The sequence below is a fragment of the Caloenas nicobarica genome, chromosome 2 (assembly GCF_036013445.1).
Source record: "Caloenas nicobarica isolate bCalNic1 chromosome 2, bCalNic1.hap1, whole genome shotgun sequence".
Classification (NCBI taxonomy): domain Eukaryota; kingdom Metazoa; phylum Chordata; class Aves; order Columbiformes; family Columbidae; genus Caloenas; species Caloenas nicobarica.
This window is the reverse complement of record NC_088246.1, coordinates 152,690,345-152,710,381: the sequence shown is the minus strand read 5'-3', so window position 1 is coordinate 152,710,381 and position 20,037 is coordinate 152,690,345. Positions and strand designations below refer to the sequence as shown.

At 44.4% G+C, this 20,037-nt stretch overlaps 1 protein-coding gene across 10 annotated transcripts in view; it reads left to right on the top strand.

The window, feature by feature from the left end:
• The window catches only part of ZHX1 (zinc fingers and homeoboxes 1), a 31,441-nt gene extending 12,557 nt beyond the window's left edge, over positions 1–18,884 (top strand). For 3 of the 10 annotated variants that reach the window (XM_065627995.1, XM_065627996.1, XM_065627997.1), the window contains exon 3: positions 8,655–18,884. In XM_065627995.1, the coding sequence (XP_065484067.1) occupies positions 8,872–11,496 (2,625 nt within the window). In that variant the 5' untranslated portion in view covers positions 8,655–8,871 and the 3' untranslated portion in view covers positions 11,497–18,884. Of the gene's footprint in view, positions 1–3,909; positions 3,983–8,654 lie in introns of those variants that run through there. The other 7 variants (XR_010605749.1, XR_010605747.1, XR_010605744.1 and 4 more) reach the window with 7 other exon arrangements.
• The last annotated feature ends 1,153 nt before the right edge of the window (positions 18,885–20,037 follow it).

Genomic DNA, 20,037 nt, shown 5'->3' with positions numbered 1-20,037 from the left:
GCTGCTGTGGATCATGTAGAAAATACAAGCTTACGTGACTGAGGAGCAGAGACACACTCCATATATTGAAGGTATATAATACATATAGTACATTAAAGGTGCATCTTCATCAGTGCACCCATGATTGTTAAGTACCTGCCATGTTTGATGAGTAGTTTCTATACGATCAGATATAAAAACTGGTTATGGCTTTGTGTGTCAAAAGTAGTTGCACAAGTCACTGTGCGTAAAGGTACGTGGGGGATATTTTGTAACAGAGAAGGATGCTCTAGGTCATTGAGTGGTCACTTCTGGCCTGAAATTTTCAAGTTTACTTTGATGGAACCTGCTGGTTACCTATTAAAGACAGTGGGATAGGGGGTAACCGAGAAAGTTGCATGTGCTGTGGCAGGGTCCTCTCAGCCTCCGCTGGGTCTGGTGTCGCTTCCCCGCGCTCCAGCGCGGCTCTGGCGCTGGCAAACCCGGGGCTGTGGGTGGGCAGGCGGTGCCACAGCTTTTGGTACGTGCCCCCTCAGCATAAATTGTAACGCGGCAAGGACCGTCAGTGTGCCCAGATCCTTGTAGCACACACGAACTCCTGCCGAAATCAGTTTGACAAGTTGCACTCCTGTGTTGGATTAGAACCAGACCTCATTTTAAAACGCGAATCGAACGTGAATATTGCAGGGTTTAGATAGAGATCAGCCTTTGTTTTGGAGTCATAAGCAGTAATGCTCTCTGAACTTTGCAGATAATGAACAACTGAAGAAAATGGCACTGTAAAATGAAGTCCTTCACCCTTCTCGCTGAGAGGCAGCACAGATCACAGCACATTAGCCTGTACTGAGCTCTATGCAGAATAGTTTTTGACGTGGATGTGTCTACTCTGAATAAATGGTAATAGTTAGAATGAGGCTAAACAAAGGATCAACGATTGCGTATTGTCATGGATTAATCAGACAATATAAGGAGAAGACAAAACAATGTTTTTTGTGTTGAGAGAGTTTGTAGGCAATCTAGGTGATTTTAACAGTTAGAAGCAGTTTTTGTTGCTTCATCTTCTCCTGAGCCACCCTGTTTGTGCATATTCTTAAAATCACATTATTTGGGTTTGGATTTTTTGTTGGTATGCTTTTGCTGCACACTGGTGTGGAAGTGTCATACAGCAGAGAAAAATGCCTTTTCCTAAAGTATACAAACTGAACACACAGTGAACATGTTCTGTAATCTCATTTATTTTCTTGCTGCATCAGCAGCTCCTGTTTGGGGGAGGAAAGGAAGAGGTGGGTACAAAATTTGTACTAGAAACAGGTTCTTTTATGTGTGTCTTCTGCTGTCAACCCTTTGTCTGTTCCTTTTCAAACTATATGCAAAGGAGCAAAAGGTTTCTGCCTGCATTTAGAAAATACTTGTATAAATGTTTGTCCAAATCTGCTGTAGAGGCAACTTTAAATGTTGAATGCCACTCTCAAATTCCACATGTGTCTTAATTTTTAATTATTAATGAATTGAAGTTTATAAAGTGTTCATGGTCTGTTTCTGGAGAGCAGTGTCCTGAGCAATTGCCATCTCAAAGATAAAATATAAGATCCTGGACTATCCAAAAAGTGTGACCGCACTTTCTTTGTTACTTTCCTGGAAAAATGTCTATTTCATGGGCTGGTTTTGCTAGGAATGTCAATTGTATGAAAATCTGAGGTAAAATTACAAAGGTGGATTGTGGTGATGAATGTCTCGAGAGATTAAAAGTACAACTGATTGAAAGTTTATCTTGAGATTCTTTCATTGAAAAATGCTGGTTTTGACAAAGCAAACACCTGAAATGTTTCATTACAAACTGAATTGCACAATATAATTTTAATATTAACAGTGAGGGATTAAACTATAGTCCAGGTAAAAATAGAAATTCTTAAACAATATTAAGTCATGTATTTGACCCTGAGGTATGTAAGGGACAAGCCAAAAAAATCTCTGAACCATTAGTGATGATCTTCAGGAATTTCTGGAGGGTGCGGAGATGTCTCAGATGGGCCTGAGACAGGCAAACACAGTATCTTGTCTTAACTGAGGGACAGGCATGAGCAGAGGGGGAGAACACGTGGAGAATCGCAGATCAGCTAACGGGTTTTTCATTCCCAGGACGATACAGGAAGAATTGGCTAAAAAACAGTCTGTAAGAACCTAGAAAATTGCAACGAGATCCTTAAAAAGGTGGATTTGTCAAAACCAGATTATGTCAAGCCAATCTGATATCATTTTTGGGTGGAGTAATTGGCTTGTTGGAGCAGAATGTTGCAAACCTTACTGAAGTCAAGATACACAGCGAAGTCCCGCATGGCGTTCCTGTTAGCAGTACCAGGGAGGTGTTCTAGAGGAACTGAAGGACAAGGGGGATGCATAACTGGTTTGATAAACTACTTGAGTGTGAGTTTTCATATTTCATAATCCCCTGGTAAACTGAGAGAACATGTCAAGCAGGGTGCTACAAATGAAACTATCCTCTTAGCACCAAGCAGAAGGGAATGGAGGTTTCTGTAAAGTCTGTAGAGGAGAGAAGGCTGGGAAGGGTTGCAAACACCTGGCTTTGTTGAGATTTTAGTGAGCGAAACTGAACCACAACAGACAGAGATGTGATACAGAGATTTAGCTCAAAGGCCGCAGGTGATGCGGTTGCACTGTGAACGCTGTTGGGTAAATGAGGGGACTGGAGAAAAACACTTATTGATTTGTTGGACAGGTTTCCTGTTTTATTCATTATCTCCAGCCTTATCTGGATCATGCTTCGACACTGCATGTTGGGTCAAACGTTGCTTTCACTTGCGCCCTGTACTGTCCCAGAGTGGGACCCTCAGTGAGCCCATGAGCTCACAGAATCACAGAGTGTCAGGGATTGGAAGGGACCTCGAAAGATCATCTAGTCCAATCCCCCCACTGGAGCAGGAACACCTACATGAGTCTACATAGGAAGGCGTCCAGGCAGGTTTTGAATGTCTCCAGAGAAGGAGACTCCACAACCCCCCTGGGCAGCCTGTTCCAGTGTCTGTCACCCTCACTGTGAAGAAGTTTCTTCTCATATTTAAGTGGAACCTCTTGTGTTCCAGTTTGTACCCATTACCCCTTGTCCTATCATTGGTTGTCACCGAGATGAGCCTGGCTCCATCCTCCTGACAGTCAGCCTTTACATATTTATAAACATTAATGAGGTCACCTCTCAGTCTCCTCCAAACTAAAGAGCCCCAGCTCCCTCAGCCTTTCCTCATAAGGGAGATGCTCCACTCCCTTCATCATCTTTGTTGCCCTGTGCTGGACTCTCTCCAGCAGTTCCCTGTCCTTCTGGAACTGAGGGGCCCAGAACTGGACACAATATTCCAGATGAGGTCTCACCAGGGCAGAGTAGAGGGGAAGGAGAACCTCTCCCCACCTCCTAACCACCCCCCTTCTAATCCACCTCAGGATGCCATTGGCCTTCTTGGCCACAAGGGCACAGTGCTGGCTCATGGTCCTCCTGCTGTCCACCAGGACCCCCAGGCCCCTTTCCCCTACACTGCTCTCTAACAGGCCATTCCCCAGCTTATACTGGAACCTGGGGTTGTTCCTACCCAGATGGAAGACTTTACACTTGCCCTTGTTATATTTAATTGAATTTCTCCCCGCCCAACTCTCCAGCCTGTCCAGGTCTCTGGATGGCAGCACAGCCTTCTGGCATGTCAGCCACTCCTCCCAGCTTGGTGTCATCAGCAAACTTGCTGACAATGCACTCTATTCCCTCATCCCAGTCATCGATGAATATATTGAATAATACTGGTCCCAGTACAGACCTTTGAGGGACTCCACTAGATACAGGCCTCCAACCAGACTCCACCTCATTGACCACGACTCTCTGGCTTCTTTCCTTCAGCCAGTTCGTGGTCCACCTCACTACCTGATCATCCAGACCACAGTTCCTCAGTTTAGCTGTGAGGATGCTATGGGAGACGGTGTCGAATGCTTTACTGAAGTCAAGGTAGACCACATCCACTGCTCTGCCATCATCTATCCACCTGGTTATGTCCTCATAAAAGGCTATGAGGTTGGTGAAGCATGACTTCCCCTTGGTGAAGCCATGTTGACTGCTCCCAATGACACTCTTGTCCTTGACATGCCTTGAGATGGCATCAAGGATAAGTTCTTTCATCACCTTCCTAGAGATGGAGGTGAGGCTGACCGGTCTATAGTTACTCGGGTCCTCCTTCTGGCCCTTTTTGAAGACTGGAGTGACATTTGCTTTCCTCCAGTCCTCAGGCACCTCTCCTGTTTCCCACAACTTAGCAGAGATGATAGAGAGTGGCCCAGCAATGACTTCAGCCAGCTCCCTCAGCACCCGTGGGTGCATCCCATCTGGACCCATGGATTTATGCATGTCCAGATTGCTTAATTGCTCCCTAACCCAATCCTCATCAACTAAGGTAAACTTCATTGTCTTGACTTCCTTTGGGCCCTCAGGGGTACAGGGCTCCTCAGGACAGCCTCCGGCAGAGTACACAGAGACAAAGAAGGCGTTCAGGAACTCTGCCTTCTCTATCTTCTGTGACCAGAGCACCCACCCCATTCATCAGTGGGCCTACATTGCCTCTAATTTTAGTTTTATCTGCCGTGTATTTGAAGAAGATCCTTCTGTTGTCCTTGACCCCTCTTGCCAGGTTTAACTCTAAGGAGGCCTTAGCTTTCCTAGTTGCCTTCCTACATCCTCTGACAACAGCCTTATATTCTTCCCAAGTGGCCAGCCCCTCCTTCCATGATTTGTAAACCCTCCTCTTCCACTTGAGTTTGCCCAGCAGTTCCCTGTTTAACCACGCAGGTCTCCTGGCTCCCCTCCTTGACTTCCTGCGCGTCGGGATGCTCTGATCTTGAGCTTGGTAGAAGCAGTCCCTGAATGCTAGCCAAATATCTTGGGCCGCTTTACCTTCAAGTATCCTTGCCCACGGGATTTCCCCCAGCAATTGTTTGAACAGGCCAAAGTTTGCCCTGCTGAAGTCCAGGGTTGCAATTCTGCTTGCTGTTCTGTTCCTGCCACACGAGATCCTGAACTCCACCATGTCATGGTCGCTGCAGCCAAGGCAGCCCTCCACCTTTACTGCTTCAACCAGACCCTCCTTGTTAGCGAGGACGAGATCCAGCAGCGCACCTCTCCTGGTCAGCTCCTCCACCATTTGCATCAGAAAGTTATCGTCAATGCACTGGAGGAACCTCCTGGACTGTGGCTGGCTGGCTGGCTGAGTAGTCCTTCCAGCAAACATCAGGGAAGTTAAAATCCCCCACGAGAACCAGAGCCTGTGACTGTGAGGCTGCTCTCAGCTGCCCACAGAAGGCCTCATCAACATCCTCACTCTGATCTGGTGGCCTGTACTAGACACCCACAACAGTGTCACCCCTGCCAGCCTGCCCCTTGATTCTCGCCCACAGACTCTCAACTTGCTCCTCAACTGCCCCTGGACAGTACTCAGTACATAGTAGTTGCTCTCTCACATAAAGAGCAACTCCACCACGTCGCCTGGCTGGCCTGTCTTTCCTGAAAAGGACACAGCCATCCATGACCACATTCCAGTCCTGTGAGCTGTCCCACCATGTCTCTGTAATTGCCACCAGATCACAGTCTCCTGACCGAACGCAGGTTTCTAACTCCTCCTGCTTATTCCCCATGCTGCGCGCATTGGTGTACAGGCACTTCAGGGAGCGAGCTGAGCACACTGATTCCACCCTAGGGGTATGGGAGGCCTCCCGGTCTTCATCAATCCTAGAGTGCTGCCCCACTGGTGCAAGCCCAGCTAGAATTCCATCCCCCTTCAAACCTAGTTTAAAGCTCTCCAAACAAGCCCTGCTAATTCCTGCCCCAGCATCCTTTTGCCCTTGTGAGATAAACTTTTCCTACGTATCACTGTCTGGACTGGTGTCTTATAAAACCAGCCAGTATCAAAGAATCCAAAGCCCTGCCTGTAGCACCAGTCTTGTAGCCAATCATTTATGGACAGAATTCTTCTATTCCATCCCACATCAGCGCCCAAAAAATGGAAGGAGGGAAGAGAAAATAACTTGCACCCCAGACTCTTTCACCAACCATCCCAAGGCCTTGAAATCTTTCTTCATTCCTCTCAGACAGCAGGATGCAGCTTCCTCCCCACCTGTCTGGAAGATCAGCAGCGGGTAGTAGTCCGGTGGGTACACCAGGTTGGGGAGCGCCCTGGTGATGTCCCTGATCCGGGCTCCAGGTAGACTATGTGCTTCCCTGTGATGAGGGTCAGCTCCGCATATTGGGCCCTCTGTCCCTCTCAGAAGGGAATCGCCTACTACAATTACCCTTCTTTCTTTCTTATCCGAGGCGGTCTTGAGGCGTGGAGTCAACTGCCTCTTCCTATGTGACCTCGTAGGCGGGCCTTGCACCACATCCTCAACTACCTCCCCTTCAAGATCCAGGGCCTCAAACCCATTACAGAGGGGCACCTGGGGAAGCAAAGCAGGCTCAGAGCTCACTCAGGCTCTGCCTACAGATCCTACTGCTGCGCTGGGGATGAGGCGCTGCAGAGCACCGCAGTCACTTCCCAAACTGTAACCTCAGTCAGCAAAACCAGTTGTGAGGTAGCTCTTGAAAACGGGCATTTCTGGCATTTCTGAAATTTGATGGCAGAAAGATTAGGTAATACCACCCAGCTCTTCCCCAAGAGCATTGCTCAACGCCAAGTCTTGGCAGTTGTCTGTCTTTTGTGAAGAGCCCTCCAGCCCCACAGAGCAGCAGTGTGGTTAGTAGCGCTCTACCTCTCATCCCTCACGACACAGAGGCACATAGATCCATTTAGCTTCGCTTCATCGTTCTCTCACTGCAAAGATAAATGAGGTGGCCTTCAACATGTACTTTGTATATACATGAAAATAAATATCTTTTACACTTCTCTGCAGTTCTACAGACTGCCAGCATTAACTTGTGGAAGAAGGGTATCTTTCAACTCCAGTAGTATTAAATAATTGTCATCCTGGAGTGATGATTTCCCAAGATTTATTAGCACTGTCAGTGTCCTTAATGCCGTGTAACCGTATCCTTGGCATAAAAAGCCTGTCGTGTCAGGCTGTGAACTTCGGATGTAAGCACAGAAGTAGTGCAGAAGGTGACTGTTAAAAACATAGGAGGAGGATTTTTATGAAAAAGTGAGGTGAGGCACACAGTTTCAAAACCGGAGCTTATGGAGCAGCACTGGGTGGCAGCCATAGATGAACACTTCTGTCTTTTGCTTGAAGAAAAAATGTGAATCTAAGAATTTTTTATCTTCCTTCCTATCCACAGCCTCTGCCCTCCTATAATCAAAAAGAATCATCTTCTCATACAGTGAGAAATTGTATTTTTCCCTTTCCAATTTCTTGTACCTGTCTTTCTTCCTTTCACACTGTTCTTTTTCCTTTAAGACTTTGTCATGAACAAAGCTGGCCTTCAGTTTTTAACCTGTTATATGCTGTTCCCTTTCTAAACCTTCTGAAACAGCTACTGAGTATTCCCCTTGAACTTGAGCATGCCTCCCACTTTCGGAAACAGATTATGTTCCCCTGTCTAAAAGTGCATGTACCTATGGGATTTCTAGCATGACAAATCAGTATATGATTTTGTTCCAAGAAGAAAACTATTAGCGGAGTTTATAACCCTCTGCAGAAGTCTGTGCATCATTTCCAACAGACTAGTTGTGGTCTCTGTGGGGTGAGATTCCAGTCTATGCTATTTAGGATTATATTTATTCTCTGCATTTCTGTAGGCCTCAAATTTATTTAGTGGTGCTTTAGTTTTTCTTAGAAATGTACAAGGAATTCTAAACAGAGAATATGTAATTTTGTTTGGCTTCTGCTTGCTATATCAGTCTTTAATGCTTTTTCTCTCTGGTACAGTTCACACAATCAGTCATGTCCCTGTTAATGCATAGAGGCATGAAAACAGATTTTAGTTAATTGCCATGTGCTAGCAATTAACTTTTATTGGTTTGGGATTGGTCTTCAATTGAAGAATGACATTTGGGGAGCTAGGAAGAAAGGATAATCATCTTTTGTCTGTCAAAGTGCCTTAAAAACCACATTGTTTTGCCTGTTTTCAGACTGGGGAGAAAGGCCCTGTACACACTCATGCTCGCATATATCATGCAATAGTAAAACATTCTAAACCTGCGTTTTCTGGGACCTTTCACAACCTCTAATGTGAAAGATGCGACAGAGTTGGTACTGGAGGTGTCACACTGGGGTCGAATTTGTAATAGGAAGGACTTGAGCTTACAGGGCAGACAAGATAAGTTGTCACAGCTTAGGCAAAACAGCCCAAAGGAAACACTGCAGAAATTATGTAGGATAACTGACCTCAGCTTTGTGCCAACAAAAAGGCTTCTGAAGAAAGGGAAACAGTCAGATTTACCTGGTTTACACCATCCTGTTTTGTGCGTTTCAGTGCATTGACACGAACTAAAACAGATTTCAGTCTGTAATAAGTGGGCTGGATTTTACCTCTCTTAACTTAGCTTTGAGTAACTCTTTGGAATGGGTCTGCTGGTTACAGGGGATGAACAGTGGCAGACTGAACCCCAGAAGGCTGAATTACCTTAAGCCAAAATGTGTAGCAGAATAGAAGTTACTCTTTAAATTGAACTAATTCCGCTCTCTCTTCTTTGCTACAGGTGGTGGATGTGGACTTTAAATCAGTGCGTCTCAACATTTCATCCTCAACTATCTATTTTTAACCTGATTGCACTACAAAAGAAAAGCTGCTAATGGGATAAATGTTGAGACTTTACAAGAACTGACTTGAAGTACCAAAAGCCATTACTATTTATCAAGAAGAGCTTGAAGCTAAGTCTGTATCTGACCAGTCAGAGTCATTGCCACATAACAGGCATGGCAAGTAAACGAAAATCAACAACACCGTGCATGGTCTTAGCCAACGAGCAGGATCCGGATCTAGAAATGGTATCAGACGCGGAGGAAGGACCACCTGCAGTTGTGCCAGCAGATAACCCCACAGCAGAGAGCGTAACAAGTGATGAGGATGCTCATGAGTGTGTGGATTCAGACAATCAGAAAAATACAAATAAAGTAGAAGGTGGTTACGAGTGTAAATACTGTACTTTTCAAACTCCAGATCTCAACATGTTTACTTTTCATGTGGATTCAGAACATCCTAACGTAGTACTAAATTCATCCTACGTTTGTGTAGAATGCAATTTTCTTACCAAAAGATACGATGCTCTCTCAGAACATAATTTGAAGTACCACCCTGGAGAGGAGAATTTCAAATTGACCATGGTAAAACGTAATAATCAGACAATCTTCGAGCAAACAGTAAATGATCTCACTTTTGATGGGAGTTTTGTCAGAGAGGAAAACACTGAACAGGCCAACTCTTCTGAGGTCCCCTCATCAGGGATCTCAATTAGCAAAACTCCTATTATGAAAATGATGAAAAACAAAACCGAGACTAAACGTATTGCCGTTTTCCACAATGTAGTTGATGACATTCCTGGTGAAGAAAAGGGAACTGAAAATGAGCCAAAATCCGAAGAAGCAGTGGAAAACCCACCGCCGGCAGTTTCTGAGTCGAAGGCGAGCCACCCGGTTGCCTGCAGCGCAGCAGACGTGGCCAGTGCGGTGGTGACTCCAGCACCGGTGCTTCAGCCGGGGGTGGCACAGGTTATAACAGCTGTCACAGCCCCACAGAACTCAAACCTGATCCCAAAAGTCCTCATACCTGTAAACAGCATTCCAGCCTATAATACTGCTTTGGACAACAATCCCCTTTTGCTTAACACCTACAACAAATTCCCATATCCCACCATGTCGGAAATCACTGTCCTTTCCACTCAAGCTAAGTACACAGAGGAACAGATTAAAATATGGTTTTCTGCCCAGCGTCTGAAACACGGTGTGAGCTGGACACCAGAGGAAGTGGAGGAAGCAAGGAGGAAACAATTTAATGGCACGGTGCATACTGTGCCACAGACAATTACCGTTATTCCGGCACACATTTCCGCCGCTAGCAATGGTTTACCTTCAATTTTACAGACGTGCCAAATAGTTGGTCAGCCAGGACTTGTTCTCACTCAAGTTGCAGGTGCAAACACGTTACCAGTAACAGCCCCAATAGCTTTGACTGTAGCAGGAGTCCCAAACCAAACACAGTTACAGAAGAGTCAGATTCACACTGCTCAGCCTATTGCAGAAACCAAACAAGTAGCTGCCGTTCCAGTCCCTCAACCTATCAAAAATGAATCTGCGCCGATGAATCCTGACTCCTTCGGCATCCGGGCAAAAAAAACAAAGGAACAACTGGCAGAATTGAAAGTCAGCTACCTTAAAAATCAGTTTCCTCAAGATTCAGAAATTGTTAGACTTATGAAAATAACAGGCCTGACTAAAGGAGAGATCAAAAAGTGGTTCAGCGATACACGCTACAATCAGAGAAACTCAAAGAATAATCATGGGATTCATCTCAACAGTGATTCATGTGCCACCATCGTTATTGATTCAAGCGATGAAATGAATGAGTCCCCAACGGGAGTCGCTCCACAGAGCAAGTCATCGTGGAGCACTTTTCCTGATTTCACCCCACAGAAATTCAAAGAGAAGACTGCTGAACAGCTGCAGGTCCTCCAGGCAAGTTTTCTTAATAACCCTGTCCTGTCTGATGAGGAGATGAATAGGTTAAGAGCCCAAACCAAACTGACCAGGAGAGAGATTGATGCTTGGTTTACGGAAAGAAGGAAATCGAATGTGTTGAAGGAAGAGGGAGCTGACTTGAATGAGAGCAATGCTGGCAGCTCAAAAGAAGAGGCTGGAGAAGCATCTGTGGGAGATGGAGCAGCAGGAGCAAAATCAGGGTGTTCCACTTCAAGCAAAATAAGCAAAAAGTCACCAGAGCAGTTGCACATGCTCAAAAGTTCCTTTGTACGTACTCAGTGGCCATCTCCACAAGAATACAACAAGCTGGCAGAAGAAACTGGGCTCCCAAGATCGGAAATTGTGAGCTGGTTTGGAGATACTCGCTATGCCTGGAAAAATGGGGGATTGAAATGGTATTATTATTACCAGAGCGCCAATGCGAGCAGCCTGAACGGTCAAGGCTTTGCAAGGAAGAGAGGGAGAGGGAGACCAAAAGGAAGGGGGAGAGGGAGGCCGCGGGGGAGGCCTCGGGGAAGCAAGAGGTTAAATTGCTGGGACAGAGGTGTGTCTGTCATCAAATTCAAAACTGGAACAGCAATCCTGAAGGACTACTATATGAAGCACAAATTCCTTAATGAGCAAGACCTCGATGAACTGGTAGCCAAATCTCACATGGGGTATGAGCAGGTCAGAGAGTGGTTTGCAGAAAGGCAAAGGAGATTAGAACTTGGAATAGAGCTGTTTGATGAGAACGAGGAGGAAGATGAAATGCTGGAAGATCAGGAAGATGAGGAAGAAACAGACGATAGTGATACCTGGGAACCCCCCCGACACGTTAAGCGTAAACTTTCAAAATCAGATTGATGTGCGACTTGGGGCCCAGAAACCTATGAATTAGATTTGATGTTCCAGTGAAGAGCCAAATGATTTTTCATGGCCTTCAGTTTAGCAAGCACCTGCTTAGCATCTTTCTTCCACCTAAAAGAACATGGGCAAGATGCTACCTGTGGAGGCAGCAAGTATTGGCTTCCTCGCTACAAGAGATGGACCTGCTCAGGCCTAGCCTAGGACGTGGGGTTATAAATCAGACCCAGTTCAGCTCCTCCTCTTCCATCCACGTTACTGATGGGAAGGTTCATGTTCATCATTCACGTGACTGCTTCTCAATATTTAATTGCCTTACGTTGTTTAATTCCAAAAAAAACACAGACGCATTTTTTCGTTGATGTAGGAGAACATTGCCTGCTCATGAAGGAGGAAGATACAAAAACCTCAGATGTCTTTTTGCAAACATCGCTTCGCCTGAAAGGTTTCAAGGCCTGGGTTTATTTCTTAAGGAAAGAGTTCAAAACAAAAGAGGAGGGGAAAAGTGTGACAAAGGAATCAATGAACTTAGGGGTGAGATTGCTTGGTTTAAGAACATGAGGTGATATTGGCACCTTTTGCGTATCTTCAGAGTGTTTTGGGTTTACAGAACTTGTGCTGAAATGTTCCTTGTTGATAACTATGAGCTAACCGAATGAGTAATGCTAGAAGATGCTTTTTGTTACATATAACTAGTGTATCCTACATTGGTTTAATTTAAATGCCTGACAGACTTGATGCAGTTGATAGTAACACTCTTTTTTAGCTTGTGCATTCTTTCTTTTGCTGGAAATGGTAAGAAAAGTATGTATATTTCTAGCTAAAAAGAGTACTTTCTTGAAATCTTACACTGAATTTTAAGGTAAACATGAGGTGGAAACTGCCTAAAAATCGTTCAGAGTTGCATAGGGGTTTGTAAGAATACACAGATACAGAGATGAAAAGCGTCTTCAGGTGTTAGTAAGAATGGTTTCCAAGTAAGTTGTGGCAATGACATGATGTTTAATTCTCAAACGAAATGAAGTTATATGGCTTTTAGATGCTTAGGAATGATAAACATGCTAGTGTTTAATTGTTCTTCAGCGGTAGCCCAGATGAATGACTTGTGTGCAAGTTTAACTTAAATTCATTATAATGGATTGAGCTCATCACTGTGCTGATTGTTCTTAGGGCTGCTGGGTGGACACACTTTTAGGGATGGTTTGATCTACCTGAACTGAACTGCAGAAGTAGTTTAACCTGATACAAATCATCCACATCTCAAATAAGTGTCTGTAAAACAGAGGGGAAAAAAAAAAGTCTCAAGACATTGAAGTCATAGTAGAGTTTGAAATAGCAACTTAAAAACAATGGACCAAATTCACAGAAGTTAGTTAAGGCAGATGTTTGGCATCCTAGAGAACTGGTACTCTGAGGAAGAGTAGTTTGTGTTCTTGCTACTGTTGGTCTGCATTTTTTAGGAATATGTTACTTTATATTTAGATGTCAGAAGATGATGATGAATTGGTGCTGCTGTCACCAGCCTTGTCTGCTTTTACGTTGGCACTGACGGAAAGGATGCTTGCAATCTCCTTTTGCACATCAGTCAGCATCTGCTCTGTAGGCTTATGCATTTGATGACCAATGAGAGACAGATTAGTGAAGAGAAAATGTGTCCTAATGTTTCCACATTTCCCGGATCCTATTCTAGAAATATTATTTCTTCCCCACTGTGATAACTGTGAAAAGACCAAGAAAGTCCTTTTAGTCATGAGTTTCTGAAGCAGAAGAGTCCATGTTAGATCTGTTTTTCATGCCTGATTGTGGGTAAAACCCAGGTCAAAGCAAGAAAGGGGATAACGTGAGACAAAAAATATTGTTAACCTCCCAGACTCGCCTTCCTCTCTGGACGCTTTAGCTGCACTTCTGCTCCCAGATGGAACAGGCTGCCTGTGTCGCAGGAGGATGTTCTGCATGAAAGCCATTTACAAGGATGAGCTCTTCTGTTTGAGATTGCTGGAAAGAAAAAGGCAACAGCTTTCGGTGTGTAACAAATTTGATGATGAACCTGTTCCCTGGCTTCCAATACTCAAATGGGTGAGGCACAAAGCAGCCAGCAATGCTGGGGAGGACTAGCCAAGGATCCCTCAGTTTAACTTTGAGGTGGGGGGGAAGCAAAGCCATCTTGTCATCTTATTTCACTGGAGTGCTCCTGAGTCTGGATGTGAGGTGGTGTAAGCGAGATCAGGATCTGGCCTCTTCAGCATTGGCTGTGACACATGGTTGGGAAGTATTCTTGTCGGGCTGGTAATGGTGTGGATGAGGCTGTTGTAGATGCCAACAGATAAAAGAAAGACTCGTGTTAACTTCAGGCTCCGCTGGGAATACAGGGTCAAAAATCAGTGCTTGCTCAGTGGGAAAGAACAAAGCTAGTAAGGAAAGAGATGCTATTTTTAAGTTTCCAAAAATATTAAAGCAAATTCTTAAAATCCTTGGGAATATGCCTCTAGCAAGCAAAATCTGGAGTTGCCTTAATCCTTAAGGTTGACCCAGAATTAATTTTCTTAAAAAAAAATTACCCAAGCAATGTGTCCAAATAATTCCATTTTTTTGTTAGCAGAGACTGCATTTAGGTTAGCATTTAATCCAACCTTCTTTAAGAAATGGGGGGGGGGAAAAGATCCAAGTTAATTATATGATTAAACTGGGAAATCTTCCATTTTGGCAGTGTTCTGTTAAATAACACTGAGCTACAATGGTAGGCCTTAGCACATCTGGTCTGAAAAACACAGGAAGAGGAAATACATTGTTTATCAGACTAAATATAGTTGGATTGGACATCTTCTTTCAGTAAAATGGTCAGAGATGGTAGCTGGTGTGTACTGGGCCCGATTTTCATTTGCTGTAAATATTACAGTTCCGTGTATTCCAGTGGTTATAACCGTATTTACAGCCCATTGAGGAACATCATCTCATTGCAGAATATAAAATTTAAATTAAACCATGTGCTGTGGGTCGGCTAATGAGAGATGCAGGGTACCCACATTTCCTTTGGGCTACGCGCACATTGTAAGTCTGTCAGTCGTGCCAAGGGTGAGAAAAATCTGGGTGGGTTCAGCCTGAGGAGAGCAATTGTATGCATTCATTATTGCTTGTAATCTGTCTGTTATTTCTGTTTGAACAGAGTCCATTAATTACCAGTTTATTTCATGTTTGCAGCATGTGTTTATTTGCACTGCATACTGGGAGAGAGGGAGACTCCTTCCAGAGGCCTCTCGCATCAGGACTGACAGGAGAAGCAGTGGAAGGAGCTGCCAGCCTGCTGGTCTGGTCTGTCTGTGAATGGTGGTTGCGGCTGGTGGGAACTCAAAGCCACTGGTACCAGTGGTTGAGCTCAGATTCATCTCAGCCACCCTTAGGCTGCTGTGCTGCTCACCCAGGTGCCCAAGGTGCACTGTGTGGGCACCGAGAGAAAAAGAAATTGCCCGGTGGGTGGAGAGGATACAGCACCTTAACGTTCTACCAGTTCCGTGCAGGAAACTTGTGAACTTAAGCACATCAGTGTTGTAATTTATGGTGAATGTGAGCATCGCTGTGCACCCTGAGCCCAGCTCCCTCCTGCAGCTCACACACACCCACGGGGGGTTTTGGAAGCCACTTGGACTGAGCTACGTTGACGGTGGGGAAGGAAGGGGCAGGACAGTGTGTCTGTCCTGGCGTGAGTGTCCGTGTGGAGTTTTGTTTGCTCTGTGTACATGAGCCTGTGGTATGTTTTCTGTATTGCTGTAGAGCTTCACCTCTGAGGTTTGAGCTAGTTACGATCCAGGCTTTGGTGATTGTCATTGACAGTGAGATGGGGAAATGATTTCATCTTGCTCAGATCTTACTCTAGGTCACTGGTTTGCTCTGAGGCTCCGTTGGGAGCACTGTTTTGGAATTCATCTGTGAGCACCAGTTCCTTTAGAGCTAAGGTAGAGCTTTCCTCTTTGTCTGCTGTTTCTACCAGGAGTACCAGATCTGATGATGCTTGTTACTGGTGTGTCTGGAATTCAGCTAAGGAGAGAATAAAGGTAATGCTGTCCCAGAATGGAGAGGGAGAAGGGCTAAGAGAAAGCAAAGAGTGTCACAACCGGGTGAGGCGTCCACCATCACTGCATCATGCTGCTTCATGGCATGTTTTGCTCTTGCTTCTGAGCACAATGACAGAGCACGGTTCCATCTTAAACAGCGCTGTCTTCCTGGTATCGGCCTCTTAACGACCCCAAGGTTAGTGTTTGTTGTAAAAAGTCAGACCTATCCCTCCCTGGAGGTTTGAATGAACTAACAGAGCGCTGGCTTGTAAGAAGTGGAAAGGAGGAAAAATGCAGAAGCTTGAAGGCTCTTGGCTTTTGCTTGGCCTGCAGAATTCACTTATCTAAAAGTTGATAAGCAAAACAAGTTTTACCGTTCTGGCAGAACAAGTGAAGTACTGCAGTCGCTCATTTTTAGCATATAGAAATCTGCTTTGTTTTGAAAACAAAGGAAAGATATCTAGTACCTCATGGTTAGAATTTAGTGAATTCTCTCTAATACATTATAGTAAACGAGGCCATTCCCTTTTTTAACCTTGTCCAGTACCATTTTAAAAATGTGTTGGTTTTTATTTTTTTCATGACACTATAAGCAACATGGTGTCTAGCTGTTACTTTCATTATTGGGAAGGAAACTTGGAATGTCCGCACATGATATGAAATAATTTTTCTAGCCCATGATTTGCTGACTTTGGGCAAAAAGCCTATTTTCTTGCTCGCCAAGGAACTCTTGAGGCAGGCAAATGCAGAACAGAGAAAGCAGTTCTGGAGCCCAGACAGAGTGATTCATGGCCTTACGCAGTCCCCGTAGGCCAGAAAGCCCAAAGATGCAGACACTTTCATCCTCCTCCTCTGAAGTGAGAGCACAGCAGTAACTCTTGTCAACTCGTCTCTGGCTGCTGGGTAACCAAGCTGTAGTTTAAGGTGGGGAGCGTTTTCCCTTTTGCACTTAACGGAGTACTGTGTATTCAAGCTGGATATCAGTATTTGTTTCTGTAAATATGACAGTATCGATTTGCGTCCTCCACCCGAGTCCCGTATCTGTCTATATTCATATCTCCCAAGGAGAGAAGATCATCTTTAAGCTTCTGTAACATTAAATATTCCTGCCCTAACCTGAAGGCACAAAAATAGAGTGCAATGAAATATAGCTACTTTCTTCGAATTAATTTATTTTTTCCTGGAAAATAATTTTGCCTACATTCAGTAGTAATGAAAAGATAGTATCAGTGATCGAAGAGCAGTAAAACTGTTGAGAGTTATTCATAATGCCTGGGATGATGGTGTAAATTAGAGATGGGAAGGGCTGGTAGAGGGCTCGGATCCCTGCGCTGAACAGCGCTGGGTTACACCTGCATTCTCCTGCAAGCTGCTGACATCCTAGGATAGCTAGATTAGCCAAGTAGCATGACACAAACTTACCAGGTCAAGTTACTAGAGGTTTGGTGATGTACTACAATTCTGTAGAAGATTTTAAAATGGAAGTTGTAACAGAAAGTGAAAAATCCCCTCAGTAGCTACTTATACACACTAAATAGCTCAAATTTCTGTATTGTTTTGTCACTTTCGAAAAGGGAGGTTTTGAAGCACAGGTGGGTTACAGCCAGTGTTTTCAAGTTTAACGGTCTGAGCTTTGGGGGGTTTTTCTTCTTCTGTGGTGAAGAGCATCTGCACTTTTTCAGTGGAATAGTCATAGCAAAAACAACTTAGGCAACATTGTAAAGCGTGGGGTGGTAACTGAGGATCCCGTAGCACTTTCCATGAGTTGAGGTGGGATTCATCTGATGGCACGTTGATGTCTGCAGCTGTGCAAGGCAGCACGGCTGGTCAGCGTGGCTTCCGAATGCGGGGCGGCTCCTGCTCAGACTCAGGGGCTGCAGGTACGGGACAGACCCCCGAAATGGGGCGAGGGGGATCCTGGGCTGGGTTGCGGCACTGGCGTGTGTGTGGTGATTTGCGATGGTACTCGCCTCTGCTTCCGACTTGGTGCTTGTTGGGAAGCATGAGGCCTTTGTTTGTTTGTTTTCTTCTTTTTTTGGCCTTTTTTTTTTCTTTTTTTTTTTTTTTCTAGAGCAGGTAGCACTACAGTGGTGGATAAAGTAACTGATCCTTGGTTATAATACTGTGACATAAAAATGATTTGGAGTTTCTGAAGTGTTTTAGAGATAAGGTGACTATATGAACATTGGACCATGCATAACTTAGAATGTGTTAAGACACATAATATTTGTGTCCCGGTTGATGAAAGTATTTCCTTATGCTTATTCAGCACTAGATACGGATCACAAAACTTTCCCTAAAGAATCTGCTAGAATGTTGGAAGATTCAAGTCTTCATCTGTGAGACAAAAAGATCAACTGTAAGAGCTCCGTGATTTCGAAATGTTCCCCCCGCCTCCAGTTCCAGCTCACAAAAGTGTTTCCAATTTTGCATAGCTGGCTATCTGCATGTGTGCTTACAGTCTGTACAGAAATGCACTAAAATGAGTTGCCCTACCTGGGAAGGCTTTATATTGTATAGAAAATGTGGCACTAGGTACTGCTCTTCATGTGCACAGGAGAGTTAACAGGTGTCGATCTCGTTTACAGAAATGATGGCGCTTTGCAATTTTCTATAATATATTGCAATATATTTAAATGTCCTGTTTGACATGTGAAATGAAATTAAGTTAACGCATTGTTATGTATTTGAAGTATGAGGAAGATGATTCACTAACGACCAGCAAGGTTTTTAGAAGGTGTCCAGTATGTAGCCGTCTGCGTGATCTGTCTGGTGTATGTGATATTAAAGGAAGCAACAATACTGTCACTGTTAAGAATGAAGAGTTTCTTTGGAATGATGCAATAGCTTACAGTGTCTTTCCTTTGTAGCTGCCCAATGTGGTGAAGGGGAAGCAATTCTTGAAAATGTTCAAGATAACTGGTTAACTGTGAATGGGCCTAATCTTTCGTGAAACCAAGAAAATTTTTGGACACACACAGGACTCGAATACTCAAAAGGATTGGAACTTAGTGTTGTGCCAAAGTTAAACTACTGCAGTTGGCAGAAGTTCTGCACTGTAAATAGAAGACTGATTAAAAGACAGCTTGTAAAAAAAAAAAAAAAATTTAATACAGTACATTTTTATTCTGATACATGACGGAAACATTCTGTTTAGACCTTTTTTGAAGAGGCTTCAGTGACCACTAAATTTTGTCCTTATATTTTGTTTGGCCTAATACTATATGTTCTAGTAAGATGGGCTTTATTGCCTGTGTTCTTTGATACGTGATTAAGCTTATAGCTTTGAGTGACCAAACATTTTACAGAGTAAAAGTTCTTAGAAACAGTATAACGTAACTGATATTTCTGTGTCTTATTTATCGGGCTCCGCACAAACTTGTAAAGTTGTGCTGGACTTGTATAACTCATATATGGGAATGCAGCATACTTCTGGATATTAGAAACCTAAGCCTTTGTGGCAGTATGGATCTTGTCTTTGGATTTATTTTTGTTATTTTTTGGGGGCAAAGAGACGAATGGATGCTGCTGTAAAATATTTGTAATATTGCCATTATTCCTTTGTGTAGCAATTACTGCTTTTGCTTCAACAGATAAAGAAAATAAATCAGAGCTAGAAAAATCCTAAAAAATGCTGGTAGAAGAACGGATCACATGGGAACTTCAAAAATAAACTTTGTACCAAAAATTTGAAAACAGAAATAATGGAATAAATGTCTCCTTACTGAGTGCGTGTGGTTTTAAGAGGTGATGTGGAAACCAGGAACCCTGTCTCTATGAAAATGCCGCAAACCAGATCTTCTCAAATATCTTTTTTCCTGTTACACAAAACTGAATTTTGCCCGTTCCTGAGGTGCACTGAATTTGGAGAAGGGGTTTGGCCGAGCAGCCAGCGTGAGGTCAGCTTCACGTGTGTCGGCCCAGCTGCCTGTCGCTGAACAGCTCTGCTGTGTCAGCAGCCCAGGGACGGCCACGTGATTTTCCTCTTTATTATCACATTTACAATATTTGGGGAGGGAAGAATAGGGGTGAGTAGGAACCACCTCTCTGCTGAAGTCCCTGTCAGTCGGACATCAGGCTTTGTGGCTGCTTTCAACAGGTGCCTTTTCCTCAGAGAAGAAGGGCCCGAGACGAGCCCTTTCTGTGGAGCTCTGCACCTCTGGCGAGCCGGACTTGCCGTCACCGCAGCTCCCGCCGGGGCAGTGTCACCGTCTTGCATCAGCCCGACCCATCACACCCGCCTGCTTCAACCGTTGTGCTACAACCGGAGGGGCTTTGGACGCCGTCTGCCCTGTGGGACCTGGCATCCTGCCTGCAGACCTGTCCCCGCCTGAGAAAAAGATGCTTAAGGCAACTGTAGCTTACGTCAGTCCCGAAAAATCACGTCCCTAACTGAGGCAGTGACCTGTGAGCCGGCCCGGAGATGAGCGCCAGTGGTCAGTACAGCCTGGTGTTTGGCCAAATAGTTTTACTCGGTTCAGTGAAAAAAAGG